General features: G+C 47.7%; 1 protein-coding gene and 1 long non-coding RNA gene across 8 annotated transcripts in view; both read right to left on the bottom strand.

Annotated features, from left to right (window-relative positions):
- Positions 1–1,767: 1,767 nt before the first annotated feature.
- On the bottom strand, positions 1,768–9,990 carry LOC310657771. The gene is made up of 3 exons (XR_014501920.1): positions 9,135–9,990; positions 5,068–8,867; positions 1,768–4,898 (listed from the first exon to the last, which is right to left on the bottom strand). It is a non-coding gene; the product is annotated as an uncharacterized lncRNA (long non-coding RNA).
- Positions 9,991–12,111: 2,121 nt separating this feature from the next.
- LZTS3 (leucine zipper tumor suppressor family member 3) overlaps positions 12,112–15,824 on the bottom strand; it is a 58,763-nt gene continuing 55,050 nt past the window's right edge. For all 7 annotated transcript variants that reach the window (XM_083398393.1, XM_083398390.1, XM_083398395.1 and 4 more), the window contains one exon: positions 12,112–13,024. In XM_083398393.1, the coding sequence (XP_083254519.1) occupies positions 12,308–13,024 (717 nt within the window). In that variant the 3' untranslated portion in view covers positions 12,112–12,307. The remainder of the gene's footprint in view (positions 13,025–15,824) is intronic.

The raw sequence follows: 15,824 nt of genomic DNA, 5'->3' as shown, positions 1-15,824 counted from the left end.
GGCAGGACATAGTTATCTGCAATACAATTGGTCAGTTAAGTAGTATGCCTTCACCTAGGAAATGCAAGCATCAAAACTTCCTAAATTTACATAATTTTACACTTGCTGTTCTTTTAAACATCGGGGAAGGGGAAAGGGTTCGGAAACGGACAAACTAATAAATAACCCAATTGAAATGAATTATTGGCGTTTTCCACTGTACTGCAAACTTTCCAAGAGACTCACCTAGCTCAACACCCGGGCACAAGACCGAATTTTAGGGCCAAATATCTCTTTTTCGCTACCTTTGTGGCCTTTTACAAGCCATATAGCATCCCTGTGGCTGAGGGATGTTGCTCTATGCCTCTGGGTCAATCATTTGTTCATTTCCTACCCTTAAAAAAATTAAAGAGGCACCCCACCTTTCTGCTTCAGGCAGTTTCAGAGCTCCCAGAGCTGCTGCTGATGTAAAAAAATAAAACAGTTGCTCACGGTTATAATCTCAGCCAGCTCAGCTTCATGAAAGCATTCGGACATGACCGCAACTAAATGCCATGCAAATGCCCAGGCAGATCCATTAATTAAATCAGCTGTTCAGCAAAGGCCTTAATTGGGCTGTGACAAGCTCCCGGAACAATTGTGACGAGAGTTTATTCCTCGTCTGTTGTTCTTATTAACTGCCACTTCCTCTGCAACGACAGGCCCCTTACGCTGGAAAACTGCATATCTGCACTAGGTTCATCGCCTCCCAGGAACCTAAGAAGAGCTCCGAAAAATGAGGCCAAGGGTTGATCTAGATCAGGGGTAGGGAATCTCATGCCCAGGGGCCAAATGGAGTCCTGTCTGGCCCTCAGAAGTCTCTCCACCCCACACTCCTATCTTCCCAGGCTGCACCCTTCGCAGGCCTTGTTTTACATCCTCCTTGAATATTTCTGACTGGCTGGGATGTGCCCTCGAACCCCGAGATGCCTCTTTCTTCTCTAGATGGAGGATAAGGTGTGCAGGTGCGTGCACAGAATCTAGCCTACTGTACAGACTTAACATTTATATGAATTTCCTTTGCCCACTTTTGTCTCTGGCTGCACCCAGCACCGGCAAGTGACCCTTGGAAGGTTGACCAGAAGAGAATGCAGCCCTTGGGCGAAAGGTTACCCACCTCTGATCTCGATCAACTCCCAAGCAAGTGTGCACAGCAGGGCAACCTTAGCATCTGTAAGATACATTGGCAAGACTTTGTTAGGGCTTCTTTATAATCGTCCATGGGCTTAATGCATTTCTAACCTGGACTGAATTTAGAGGCAAGTGGCCCAGGTTGCCCGACTCTGGGCAGGGTGACTGTCATATGATACAGCTGCTTAACAGCTGTAACAAATTCCACAAACAGTGGAACATGTGGATCTTCCTCCTGTCCCAAGGTTCCCTGCAATACACAAATTTCCCCTCCCTCCCTCTACACGTGCGTAAGTGTCTATTTTTGTAACTGCAGCCACTTTTTCCAGTCATAGAGGCAGACTCATCCATATTTCCATCAACAAAAACACTGCAACAGCTTTCAAATGTTTAAAGGGGGTCTTTCTCCATTTTTAATTTTTGCTCAGATAAAACACCTTGTCATATGGAGATATAGACAGACAGATGTGTGTATTGTGTGTGCGTGTGCATATGTACATACCAACATATACACATACCCCCCTATAGATATATAGATATTTACATTATTTTAAAAACCACTATCCCATGGCAACAGCTGTTCTTGTCTTTAAAAACCAATGAAGACGTACAAGAGGAGATGGTGAAACAAGTTTATTATTATTTTTAAAACTATTATGTCTCTGCTGCACATAAAGAAAAGGACTTTTTGTTGTAGCCTTCTCCATCCAGTTGTTTTGGACGACAGTTCCCATCAACCCCAGCTGCACAGCTGGGCTGCCTGGTCCAAAGCTCTGGAGGGTATCAGATTAGGAAAGGCTGCTTCATTCTTTTAAACACAATGACCAGCAAGGCAAAGTTGGTGGGTCCATGTCTGAATGCAAAGGTTGGAAAGGATACGCACCTCAAACTTTAGAGTGCTAGTTCTGAAAAGATTCTTTAAAAAAATAAAAATTGTGTTTCAGTCCCTTCCGCCCCCCTTCTTGTGGGTTTTGTGGTTTTAGTTTGCAAATCTCAGGTAGACATAGTTCAAAGAACCATCAACAGTCAACATGTGACAAAAAGATTAACAGTTTTGATTCAGTACACTTCTGGCTTAAATTCACAGTAAGAGCAGATATACAGAAACAGATTGAGGCTTATGGTTTGTCGTTTACTTTTTAAAGAGGAGGAAAATAACATCTAGGCCATTTTGCTTCCAACGTGCTGACCCAGGGCCAGTCTAGATTTGGTGTTTTAAAAGATACTAGCCATCAGCAAAATCTAAAAACATGCAAACGAGCAGAGTTCTTATTGCTGGTGAAATCGCACTGGGTTATCCTGTCAACTAATTAAAAATCCTGCAGCTTCACGTGTGTTATTCCATGTTTTCCTAGAGCAGACGTCCCCAACTTGGTGCCCCTCTGCCGACGGAGCCAGTAGTCAGGGACTGTCTGTTGGAGAAGGCTATTCCAGACTGTCATCTCTCTGGGAAAGACTAGTCTGAATAATGACTAGTCATTATTTGGGTCGTCTGAATAATGATGCTTCTTTTGTGCTGCGTCCCTCATTTACGGTGTCTGAACACCTTCCCCACTTGCAGGATCTAGCAAAGATTCTCCCATTTGCAGCCAGCCAGGGCCACCACAATTGGCACAGTGGTCTCAGGAGGCAGGTATTAAAGAAATTGCCAGTTATTTAATGACTACATTTAATTTTATTAGGCTTTTTACCTCAAGGGGGTGCCATCTGACTTTTCTCCCTCAGATGATGCTAGATCTGGCCTGAACTGTAGGAAGCAAAACTATTTTCGTCATTGTTTCTGACTGGTGGGTGGGAACTCTGGTGTCACTCAGCCTAGCAAGTGAAGTCTCAGCTCCATTCAGTCTCTCCAAAACTGATGCAACACACACCAGAAATTAGCCGGGGGGAGGCATCCTTTCATTGATTTCATTCCCAATAAACTTCAGCTCCAGCACAACTTATATGGAGTCTTGCAAACTTTTGACATCTAAATTTCCTCACTTCTCGTGTTCCAGCCAGCAAAGGCTTCCCGTGCAAAAAGAATCCCACAGCCCAGAATTCCACAAGTCCGGCAAGAAATGAGTCATTACTGGACGCAGCCTTTCAAGACTTTTCTTTGGTAACATACTTACAATGAGCCGTAGAATGGAATTCCCCCATGCGTTGCTTGTTTTGAACTGTGACCATGCGTTGGGCGGCAGTACAGTATGTGCAAAAATTATTGTGTGCATACAGCCTTGCAGGACTTAAACAGACAGCAAATTGGGAAACAGAGAACTCCCCCAGTTCCCTGGTTTAACACAAAGCTGTGAGCCCTCTTGCCCTTTCTGCTCTGTCCTTTCCCATGTGTGATATCTGCAGAGTGGTTTTTGCTATGGGCAGCAAAGTGCCCACACACACACTGGGCTTTTGCAGATGTCTCTGTATTATCCAGCTCTGAATACAGAATGATGAAACCCTAGAATTGGACGGGACCCAAAGAGTCATCTGGGCTAACCCTCTGCCATGCAGGAATCAAATACAGTGGTACCTCAGGATACATACACTTCAGGTTACATACGCTTCACGTTACAGACTCCACTAACCCAGAAATATTACCTCAGGTTAAGAACTTTGCTTCGGGATGAGAACAGAAATTGTGCTCCAGCGGCGCGGCGGCAGCAGGAGGCTCCATTAGCTAAAGTGGTGCTTCAGGTTAAGAACAGTTTCAGGTTAAGAACGGACCTCCGGAACGAATTAAGTATGTAACCAGAGGTACCACTGTATTTCCTGACAGATGTTTAAAAACCTCCAAAGGAGAGCCCACCTGCTTCCGAGGTAGCCCATTCCACTGTTGAGCAGCTCCTACCACCAGAAAGTTCTTAATGTTTAGTCAAAATCTCCTTTCTTGTGATTTGAATAAAAATATCCTTGTAATATGCCCGATTACGATTTTGTTTTGTTATCTGCTGTACTGTACAAACACACACAACCAGTTCTTTTGAGGACTCTCCGGTTGGAAGCTAGCTATTGTACACTGAAAAGTACAGAACCAATTCCTTCTGGTCAGTAGTTTTACTGCTGACCAGAGGGCAGAGAGAAGCATTTTGAAGCAGGGATTCTGGGTGGAGATGAAGGATTGCAACTCAGCACCAAAAAGTGGGCTACTGGGGAAAAATCATAACCACGCAGAATGGTCAATGCAGGTTTCTCTCGCTGGCAGCTAAGGCACTAGAGAGTGTGCCTTAAGAGGACTGCATTTTAGTTCAGAGCTGACAGCTGCTGATTTTATTCCAAACCGTGAGGGTGGCGGAGCTGTAGGCTCTTTCTATTCTTATTTCCAGTTTTGTCTCATTTATTCTTACCAACTTTTGCTGGTTAACGTCCTTCAGGTTGGGAACAGGGAACAGTTTTTTTAAAAACTTCTCTCTGAACACAAAGAACATCAGCCTCTAGAAAAAAAGCCAAGTTTCGGTCACTTCTGCAAAAATAAAAACATGTTGAATTAAAAATAAATTCCTCTGAGGGGGAGCAGCAAGATTTTCAAGAGTAGGGTGGGAAAGGGTATCTTGTTCCATTCTTGCCTCCCCACCAACAGCCAAATCTCTCAGACATCCACAGCAACAAAAAGCTCGCTACCCCTTTCATCCAAATCACAGTGGTTATTTCCCAGAAACTGGTATTTTAAAACAGTGGCATTGTTTCAGCACCCAGGCCTATCAGTTTCCCCCTGGTGTTTAGGAAACATCTATTAAGGACCATTTCTCATGGCATCTATGCACGGCTGCCTATTGTATTCCCGCCCCACATCCAGATAGTGCTGTACGACAAAGCACCTCATCCAGATGAGGCCTTTGCCATAAAGCCAACTCGCCAACGCCTAGCGTGCCAAGCAGTGGCTTGACGGTTGCGACAAACGACTGCGCTAAACCAGAATCCTTCGCAGCGTCCGACTACCTGAGAATCTTAGCTTTCCGCTTCGGAGAACAGCAAGCGTTTAGCCCTCATGGATGCAAAGAGTAGCAACTGGAAAATGTGCTGGTGGCCACCTTCTCACAAGGGAACCCACAGCACGCAAAACCCAGCAGGGATTCTATCTGTCGCCAAGGCCTAGAACCTCTTGGCACCAGCATAAAAAAAAGAAATATGGTTCCGGTAGCATCCCGAAGGCTCATCCGAGCAGGTCTTTGGTCACACTGGCCAGGAATCGAAAGCAAATATTACAAAGTGCTGTTTCAATGGGGCAACGGGTGGGTCTTCTTGGGTTTTTTGCCCCTTTGGCTGCTTCCGTCCACAATGTACCTGCAGGCAGCGGTGTCTCTCAGGAATTTCTTCCAGGCAGAGATGCCTCAGGAGCAGGGGTGGGGCGAATCTAAATGGTCTTGCTCAAGTGAGTTTGGTTTCAAACCACAAGTTAGAAGCAACAGAACACAGACACTTCAAAACAGCTTAAAATCCTCAGGTTCCCCCCACCTACCTACAAGATTATAGACGGGTAGACAGAAGACATACACCAAAACAAGACTGCCATGTGATTTGTAACCCTCAGGAAGGTATAGTGTAATCTCAAGAGCACATGAAACCAGTGGGGCTTTGGAAAACCCTCCAAGATGTTGTCTTCTTGCCAGAAATCCCGTTCTCGACAGCGAAGTCTGCTCTTTCCGCAAAGCCCAGTTACTCACAAGAGTTTTCTCTCTCTCTTTTTTGTACACGTGTTTTGCTTTAATAATCATATATACATATACAGAACAGTTATTTACATCCAAGTACACTTGTCTCTGTATAACTTAGCAGCATATAAGTAAATGATTTGCTTCCTAGTTCAGTTAATAAGCACTTTCACATACAGACAACCCGGCAGTGATTTTCCTGCAGATGCTAGCAACAGCAGGGTTTGCCCGATGCCGCCACCACTAGGCAGAAGGCCTCTGTCTCAGGTGGTAGAATCTGGGCACCATCGTAGAGCGGCAAACCATTTCGTTCCAAAACCTATTTATATATATTTAGAGAGGGTGACTCTGAGCACGTTTGTGAGAGTGCTGTTTCTTAGGCACCAGAATGTCTGAGAAGGCCTGACCCTGCGTCTTGCTGTGGTGGGTGATTGGGAAAATTGGTGTAGATTGGGAAAATTGGTGGGTTCTTCTCTGAGATCTATCAAGGCTCTCCCCACCCAAAAAAAGCACCATAAAAAACCCTCTGAAGAAGGCATTGACCATCAGGCATTCTGGAGGCAAGCTAAACCATGGATTGCGCAAAAAAAGGAAGAAGACCCAAAATCTTTTATGCAGCCAAATCAACTTACAGCACAAAGTTTTTGCTGCTGTTACTGATTCGCTGTGGAAGATGCAAGGGCACGTCTGCACCCAGAAAATAAACCATCTTAAAACTGGGTTTAACTATCGTGGTTTCCCCATAAATCGCAGGAAGGGTAGTCAAAGCCCCAAAGAGAAATGTTTTGTCTCCTCTCTTAATACGAGTGCTCAGGATTTAGTATTGGGTAATAAAACGGAGCTAGAAATAAGATTCTGGAGCCAAAAACCTTTAATCACAGAATGTATATTCTAGCTTACATATTTCATGGTAAGAAGATGTGGCAATAACAGCTGTGGGCTTGACAGGGGAATTTCACAAATTGGCGAGACACGGGCCAATTAGGGACGCCAGCTAAATGGGCCTGACATTTAAAGCACTATGATGCCACTTCAAACAGTCATCGCTTCCCCCAAAGAATCCTGGGACGGTGCTGAGAGTTGTGAGGGAGACCCCAATTCCACTAACCAAGCTACAGTTTTCAGAGTGGTTTAACAGTCTACCCCCCTTCCCAAAGAACTCTTGAAAACTAGATTTGCAAGGGAAATAAAGGTCCCGCAACAGCTTTCGGCAGCCTTAACAAACTGAACTTCCCAGGATTCATTGGAGGACGCTGTGATTGTTTAAAGTGGCATGGCACTGCTTTAAATGCATCATGTGGATATAGAGCCTTAGTTCCCATGGCAGGGGAGCAATAGGGCTGCTTTTGGGCTTCCTGAGAGCGCTTGGTTGGCCAATGCGAGATGCAGGTAGCTGGACTAGAGAGAGACTCCTGGCTGACTTGACCTTGAAAGGCTCTTCTTGTGTTTTTATGGGTTCCTTGTTTGGTTGGGTGCCAAATCAGCTACCGGAGCTTGAAATGGGATTAGCTTTGCAGTGCAGACAGGCTCCAGATTTCCTGCTTCCAGGCAGCACCTCCTATCGCAAGGATGCCACGTTCCCCCACACACTTAAATTGGCGACGTTTTGGTATTGGGAAAATGCCACCGCCCTTTCCTGTCCCAGTTAGCAAGCAGCCTTGGCTTTTAATTTTTTTAAAATCACTTTAAATGCAAGTCCAACAGCACAATGGTAGCCACGAACTCCTTCAGGTGGCCCCCTCCTTCGAGTAAGGAATCCTGAGCTCCCAATCACTTCCAAGAATGATTGGTTCTTTTATCGGCCTTGCATAGCATTCATTCCTTTCCTAACCTAGGGCAGATAAGAAGGTCCATTAGAGGGTGTGGAAAAGCTGGGAGGAACGGGCTAAGTTGGTACAGACTAGCAAAATACCGCTTTTGAGCAAATCCATTCGCTCAAAAGCTCTGCCGCAAATATGGGAGCCCAACTCATATTCCTGGGACCTAATCAGCACTTGCTAAATAAATCCAATTGCATACAGCCGAATCAGCAGGGACTTGATGGCAGGAACTCCATCGCAAGGGAAGAGGAAGGTTACCAACTGCACTGGCTAGAGTACAGGGTTAGGTTTAAGGTGCTGGTTTTGACCTTTAAAGCCCTATGCAGCATAGGACCCACATACCTACGGGACCACCTCTCCTGGTATGCCACGCGGAGGACCTTAAGGTCCACAAATGACAACACTTTGGAGGTCCCAAGTCGCAAGGTGGTTAGATTGGTCTCAACTAAGGCCAGGGCCTTTTCAGTACTGGCCCCGACTTGGTGGAACGCTCTGTCACAAGAGACTAGGGCTCTGCGGGACTTGACATCTTTCCGCAGGGCCTGCAAGACAGAGCTGTTCAGCCTGGCCTTTGGTTTGGACTCAGTCTGACCCTTATGTTTCCCTCCCCTTATGGTCTTGATCTATGGGCTACTTTTAAAACGAGGCTGCATTTTAAATTGCATTTTAACCTGGATTTTTAATTGGTTTTTTTTCCTATTATGTTTTTATTGTAATTTTACTGGTGTTAGGCGCCCTGAGCCTGGCTCTGGCCGGGGAGGGCGGGGTATAAATAAAATTTATTATTATTATTTTTAATGCAAAAGGACTGGATGGTAGAGTCAGCGGCAGAGGTAACACTCAGCAGGGCCTCAGGGACCCTACAGCTGGGGGGGAGGCAGTGGGCAGACAGCGCGGAGCCTGCGGGCGCAGAGAAGTGTGGCCTGTGCCACCCGCTCTTTTGTCACCCCCCGTCAGGGTGGCACCCGGGGCGAACCACACCCCCTTCCTACGCCCCTGGGTAGAGCACCTGCTTCTCATGCAGAAGCCCCCTGGGTCAATGCCCAGAACTGCCATGCAGGGCTGGGGATGCCTCCTGCCTAAAATCCGGGAGGGTTGCTGCCAATCAGTGTAGACGATACTGAGCCAGACGGACCAATGGGCTGGCTCAGTATAAGGCAGCCTCCACGCGTGTGTGTTTCTGCTACTGAACAAAAGCAATGTTCTGGGGGAAGGGCTCGAGGGGAGAGAAAAACCGCCCATCTCTCGATTGAGATCATCTCTAATTCTAAATACAGTGGTGCCCCGCAAGACGAATGCCTCGGAAGACGAAAAACTCGCAAGACGAAAGAGTTTTCCGTTTTCTGAGTTGCTTCGCAAGACGGATTTCCCTATGGGCTTGCTTCGCAAGACGAAACGTCTTGTGCCTTTTTTTTTTTAAACCGCCAATGCATTCCTTTGGGAAACCGCCAATACACAGCGGTGCTTCGCGAGGCGAAAAAACTCGTAGAACGAAAAAACTCGCAGAACGAATTAATTTCGTCTTGCGGGGCACCACTGTACAGTCATACCTCGGGTTACAGACGCTTCAGGTTACATTTTTTGGGTTATGGACCACCGAAACCCGGAAGTACCAGAATGGGTTACTTCCGGGTTTGCACATGCGCAGAAGCGCCGAATCGCAACCCGCGCATGCGCAGACGCGGGTTGCGAACGTGCATCCCGCACGGATCACGTTCACAACCCAAGCGTCCACTGTATGTTTGGGCATACCATCTTCCCATTGAAAAAATACAAACCCACTCTAGTTTTTGGCTGAGCAAAGAGCAGTGCAATGATCTAGAACAGCATTTCCCAGAATGGGTGAGTGGGATTGCCTAAGGGGCTGCTAAGAGGCAAGGGGGCGGCCAGGGTGGGGGGAAGGCTCTGGAGGTGCAAATGATGATTAGCCTTTGAAAAGCAAGGGTCACTGGATCATCCATTTTGTTGAATTAATTTAATGTAATGATTTTAATTAGATTTTCCTTTATAAAAATAAATGTTTTGAATTTTATTGTGCTCTTATCTTCCTTGGTGGGTTGTGCAAATCGCTGTCCTGGAATACTGGTTTTTTATAGGGTAGGGGGGCACCAGGGATGAATTTAAGGAGCCCAGGGTATGTGTGGCTTGGGAATGTTTAGGAACTATTGACCTAGGAGAACGCCTGTGCTCCTGCTTTCTTAACCATGCTGGACAAGGCAGATGACCAACTGTGTGTGTGTGTGCATTTGGAGCCAGACTAGATGCCCCACATAAATTCCTTTCCATCCCGTTCTTCTGCCTTCTCCCCCAATGCCAACTACATGTGGTAGCTTAGTTCTTGCCCTCCTGGCTGCATTAAAGGAACGAGGTGTTAAGTGCCAACTATCTAAAATGGTGGAGTCTCCTTCTTTGGAGGTCTTTAAGCAGAGGCTTGACAACCATATGTCAGGAGTGCTCTGATGGTGTTTCCTGCTTGGCAGGGGGTTGGACTCGATGGCCCTTGTGGTCTCTTCCAACTCTATGATTCTATGATTCTATGTAAAAGGGATGCGGGTGGCGCTGTGGTCTAAACCACAGAGCCTAGGACTTGCCGATCAGAAGGTCGGCGGTTCGAATCCCCGCAACGGGGTGAGCTCCCATTGCTCGGTCCCTGCTCCTGCCAACCTAGCAGTTTGAAAGCCCATCAAAGTGCAAGTAGATAAATAGGTACCACTCTGGCGGGAAGGTAAATGGCGTTTCCATGCGCTGCTCTGGCTCGCCAGAAGCGGCTTAGTCACGCTGGTCACACGACCTGGAAGCTGTATGCCGGCTCCCTCGGCCAGTAAAGCGAGATGCGCTCCGCAACCCCAGAGTCGTCCGCGACTGGACCTAATGGTCAGGGGTCCCTTTACCTATCTAAAATGGTAGTCAATATTAAATAATGGTATAAATGTTTGGGGAGGGGCGGTTTCACTAATGCAGGCCTATTGATGCAAACCTCAGTTCATGGGCCTCTCATTGGGATATCTGGAGCACTGCCTTTGAGAGAGTTGTTTCGATTCAGTCCACGGTGCAGAGCATAGATTGTACATGCCATCAAGGGAGTCTTGCCCTCTCCTGCTGTCTGTGCAGCCTCTCTCACAGCTTGTGTGTGTAGATGCCTGAGGGCATAACCTTGCAAGAATCAGATAACCTGCAAACGGCTCCCATCCACAGCATATGAACGCCACCACAAACTAAGATGGAGTGTGAACCAGGAAGTAAATAAACACGCCTTGCTTCCAATTTATAATCGGCTTAGCCTGGGACCGAAGGTGGCACACGTGAAGCCCGTAATTGAGAACTCAGAATTGGCTTTCATAGGGAACTCCTTCAAAAGGGGGCGGCAGACAGCAACACGACAAATTCGTATCACTGTTATACTGGTCATGGCTCCTCTCAAAGGATCCTGGGAACTGTAGGTTTTCTAGGTGCTGAGAATTGCCTGCAAGCGATCTGCATCCCTTTCTCCTCTCAGAATGACAGTATCCAGAGTTATCTCTGGAGCAGAAATTATGATTTATGTCCGGTTGTGACACAGAAATGCTTCAGGAAAGCCTTCCCCAACCTGGGGGGGCCTCCAAATGTTCTGGACCGTAGCTGCCATCACCCCCTGACTCTCGGCCATGTTGACTGAGGCTGGTGGCAGTTGGGAGTCTGATACCTGGAAGGCTTCCTCAGAAAATAGAGACGTTCTGCTGATGTGGAAGAGAACGTCCCTTTTCCCCTGAGGAATGTCGGAGGGATTCCGCCCTGGGTTATGGCAAAGATGAGGCAAGCCTGAGCGTGGCATGAACTTCTACTAGCCAATATGGCTAAAAAATGCCCTGGGAAAAGAAGGTGGGCCAGAAGACTATTAAGAGAGGTGCTGCAGTAATGGCAGACACCGAAAACTCTGCGGTGTCTTTGTCAAGGGGGCTAAGGGAAAATAAAATAAAAACCCACAACAGGCACGCCAACTCCTAGGGGCAGAGGGCTCTTTGGCCCGCCTCAATATTTGCTGGCCCCTTGATGTTGTGGGGGCAGAGAAGGCCAAGTGCGGCGTGGCTCAATGGCTGGCTCCTCCTGAGTGCGAGAGAGGAGGCCGCACTAGGCCGCCCAGTCGGCCTCTTCCTGAAAATGCACGTCGCACACATGTGATGTCATACATGTGATGTCATCCACGTCACGTCCAGAGGAAGCTGAGCGGGGAGCCCAGTACGGTGCGGCTTCCTCTCTCAAACTCAGAAGGAGCCAGCCATTGAACTGCACCATGCCGGGCTCCCCACTCGACTTCCTCCCACCAATGTGCGATGACATCACATGGAAGTGACACACGTACGATGTCACGCGTGCGACGCGCGTCCCAAGCATGACATCACACAATGCGACGCACGCTAGCCCCCCCAATCTTGGGTGCAAGACTGCGCCCCTGACCCCACATACGCACACTCAACCCACCCCACAATACTCCTGATGTCAGTTCACCCCTAGAAACACAGAAGATACACCTGTCTCTATTTTTCCTTTATCACCTGCAAAGCACCAGAGCATTGTGGGAGATGCCCAGGGCAGACGAACTTACACTGCTGGTTATATAGCATATTAATTCTCCTCGGGAAGATCACCGGCTGAAGTACATGCACAGTAATTTGGGGAGGTGGGGTTGGGGGGGGGGACAACGTACTTTGAACGCCTCAAGTCCTTTCCTCAGATCTCTGTGGACTCTATCCTCTCCAGCCTGGAAGGAGTCCATGTTTTCTTCTCGTCGGTGTGTGGCGGGCTGGTGACCTTGCTGGTCATTTCGCTGACTTTGTGCTCCAGGATTTGGTTCTTCTGGTACATCTCCACGTAATTCAGCTGCAGCTGCTTCTGGTACTTGATAACCTTCTCCTTCTCCTCCTGCCAGGTGCGCCGCTCCTCCTCAAAGTCCAGGACCTGCTGCTCCCGCTGCTGCCTCTCGGCCTTCAGCTCCGCCTGCAGCCGCTCCACCTCCTTCTTCAGGGCGTTGAAGTTCTCCTCGCTCTGCCGCTTCATCTTGGCCTCGTCGCTCTCGCAAGCCAAAGGGTCCCTCGCCAGCTTCTCCGCGAGCTCGGCGCCAAAGTGGCCGTGGGCACCGCCTAGGCTGGTGAGGGTCTGCTTCAAGTTGGAGACCTCCAGCTCACACTGGTCAAGTTTCTCCCTCAACATCTGCACCTCGCCCATCTTCCGCTGCAGCTCGCCCTCGGAGATCTCCAGGCTGACGCTCTTGGTGCTGTAGGAGTCTTTCAAGGTCATGATCTGCTCCTCCTTCTCCCTGAGGAAGCTCTTGCCTTCCTTCAGCTGGGTCCGCAACCCGACGATCTCGTTGAGCTTCTGGGAGACGTCGGACTGGGAGTCCTTCAGCTGCTGCTTCAGCAGAGAGATCTCACCAGCCTTTTGGCACACCTGGAAGAGAGGCCTTGTCATGAGACAACTCAAACAGGGTTTGCTCTAGCGCATGCTATGCTTCAAGCAGTATCATACCACTCTGAACAGTCATGGCTCCCCCCCCCAAAGGATTCTGGGAGCTGTCATTTGTTAAGGGTGCTGGGAATTGTTAGAAGACCCCCTATTCTCCTTCAGAGCTACAGTTGCCAGAGTTTCCTGGGAAGAGGGACTGATTGTTAAAACACTCCGGGAATTGCAGCTCTGGGAAGTGAATAGGGATCTCCTAACAGCACCCCCAAAAAACTACATTTCCCAGGATTCTCTGGGGGAAGCCATTGATTTGTGACAGTGGTATAGCACTGCTTTAAATGTTAAGGCCTACTTTAAGCTGCTGCACCAGCCCCACAGAATGAAAAGCATAAGGCGCCACTGCGCTCCTGCCCAATGTACTTTACCCAGCTGCTCGACACGCAGAAATGCCGTTAGAGACGGACACCTCGATCAGTCTTCGGATTGCTCAGTTTCTCATTTTTTTCACTGGTAACTTCCGTTTCCCACATTTTCATTTCAGCTAGTGACCTATTTATTTTCAAGTCCTCGTGAAAATTCATCAGCTCCCTAATGCAGATTTCTTCTAATGCATGCCGTTTTCACTAATATGCACATTTTTGCAAAGCGGTTTGCATAACACACGTTTTATGCCAGCTTACTTGCACATTACTAAGCTGGGGAACCGCATTGCAAAATTCAAACAAATGCACATTTCATGCGAGAGCCTTTTTTTAAAAAATGTGCATTGTTTTGGAAAATGCAGATAAGGTTGGTTCACCTTTAAATCTGAACTAAATCAAATTCCCTCCCCCGCCCCTTTGCTAAATGCTAACCACACCTATTGCTGCAGAAACCAACAACTCTCACCTCCCAGGCCTGGTTAAACATCCTGCTCTCTTTGTGTTGGAGCTTTGAATTCTCATCTGGTAACAGCTACTACAGGCACTCAGGCTGGAGGAGCTCACAGAACTCTCAGAGAAAAGAAGGGGAGGGGAGACCTTTCTTTGCCCTAAGGGTGTCAGGCTAAATGATGTATAGCAATTTTAAGGGCTGCACCTGTTTTTGCCAAGGATGAAGCTGCTCGCCCTGCAAGCCCGTCCCAGGAGTATTCTGACCCATCTACCTGTAGTGTCTGTTGGTAGACAAAATTGGTTGCCTTCCTCCAGCCTTCCAACACAAACCAATAGTTGTTCAAATAAAGGCATTCCCTCATTAGGATGGGAAGATTATGAGCCAGTTCTGAGAGACAGAACGGAGTTTGAGGCAAGGATGTAGCTTGAACCTCTATGCATGAGCCCCAGGGCGATAAACAAGGACTGTTCCAATAAGCAGAGAGGGGCTCTAATGCACACGCCCTCATTGTGAAAGTTATATGTGAAGTATACGGCCTAGGACCCTCATACCTATGGGATCGCCTCTCCTGGTATGTCCCACGGAGGACCTTACGGTCTTCAAAGAAAAACATCTTGGAGGTCCCGGGCCACAGGGAGGTTAGGCTGGCCTCAACCAGAGCCAGGGCTTTTTCGGCCGTGGCCCCAATCTGGTGGAATGCTGTGTCACAAGAGACTAGGGCCCTGCGGGGCTTGACATCTTTCCGCAGGGCCTGCAAGACAGAGCTGTTCCACCAGGCCTTTGGCCAAGGCACAGCCTGACCCCCTCCTTCTGTAACCTCATAGAACTCTAGCCCAAGGGTTGCCTTTAATTTGATTCTGAACTGATTTTAGAATGAATTGATTTTAGAACGTATTTTAATTAATTGATTGTGATTTTATGTAAACTGTGTTGCTTTTACAGTGGTACCTCGCAAGACGAATGCCTCGCAAGACGAAAAACTCACAAGACGAAAGGGTTTTTTGTTTTTTGAGTTGCTTCGCAAGACGAATTTCCCTATGGGCTTGCTTCGCAAGACGAAAACGTCTTGCGCCTTTTTCTTAAAACTGTCAATGCATTTCCTATGGGAAACCGTGCTTCGCAAGACGAAAAAACTCGCAGAACGAAAAAACTCGCAGAACGAATTAATTTCGTCTGTACTGTTGTTAGCCACTCTGAGCCCAGCTTCGGCTGGGGAGGGCGGGATATAAATAAATTATTATTATTATTATTATTATTATTATTATTATTAGCTAAGAGTCTCAACTGACCTTGATTTCCACCAAAACTCCACTCTGCCACTCCTTCAAGCTTCCATTGGCTTCAAGAAGTGGGAGGACAGCATCGAGGTAGAATAAAATAGCACAGTGAGGGAATAATGAGAGAATGGGGAAACACAGCCTAAATGGCAAACTCCCGTCTATGTCTTGACAGCAAGGTACCCTAATGGTACCCCTGCCAGAAATTCATGGACTTACAGAAATGAAGAGTTGGGGCCCTAGCAGTAATCTAACCTCCTACAATGCAGAAACCACTGTCTCGCCAGAGTGGTGCATTGTTCTGCCCGGACACTGAGGTCCAGCACTGAGGGCCTCCTGGCGGTTCCCTTGCTACGAGAAGCCAAGTTACAGGGACCAGGCAGAGGGCCTCCTTGGTAGTGGCACCCACCCTGTGGAACGCCCTCCCACCAGATGTCAACTATCTGACTTTTAGAAGTCACCTGAAAGCAGACCTGTATTGGGAAAATTTTTAATGTTTGATGTTTTATTGTGTTCTTAATATTCTGTTGAGTGCCCAGAGTGGCTGGGGAAACCCAGCCAGATGGGCGGGGTATAAATAATAAATTATTATTATTATTAAAGAATCCCTGGCAGATGGCACATGCAACTCACCTGTG

Source organism: Podarcis tiliguerta, assembly GCF_965153285.1.
Source record: "Podarcis tiliguerta genome assembly, chromosome: 9".
Lineage (NCBI taxonomy): Eukaryota > Metazoa > Chordata > Lepidosauria > Squamata > Lacertidae > Podarcis > Podarcis tiliguerta.
The sequence above is the reverse complement of the archived record's forward strand: the minus strand, read 5'-3'. Positions and strand labels throughout refer to the sequence as shown.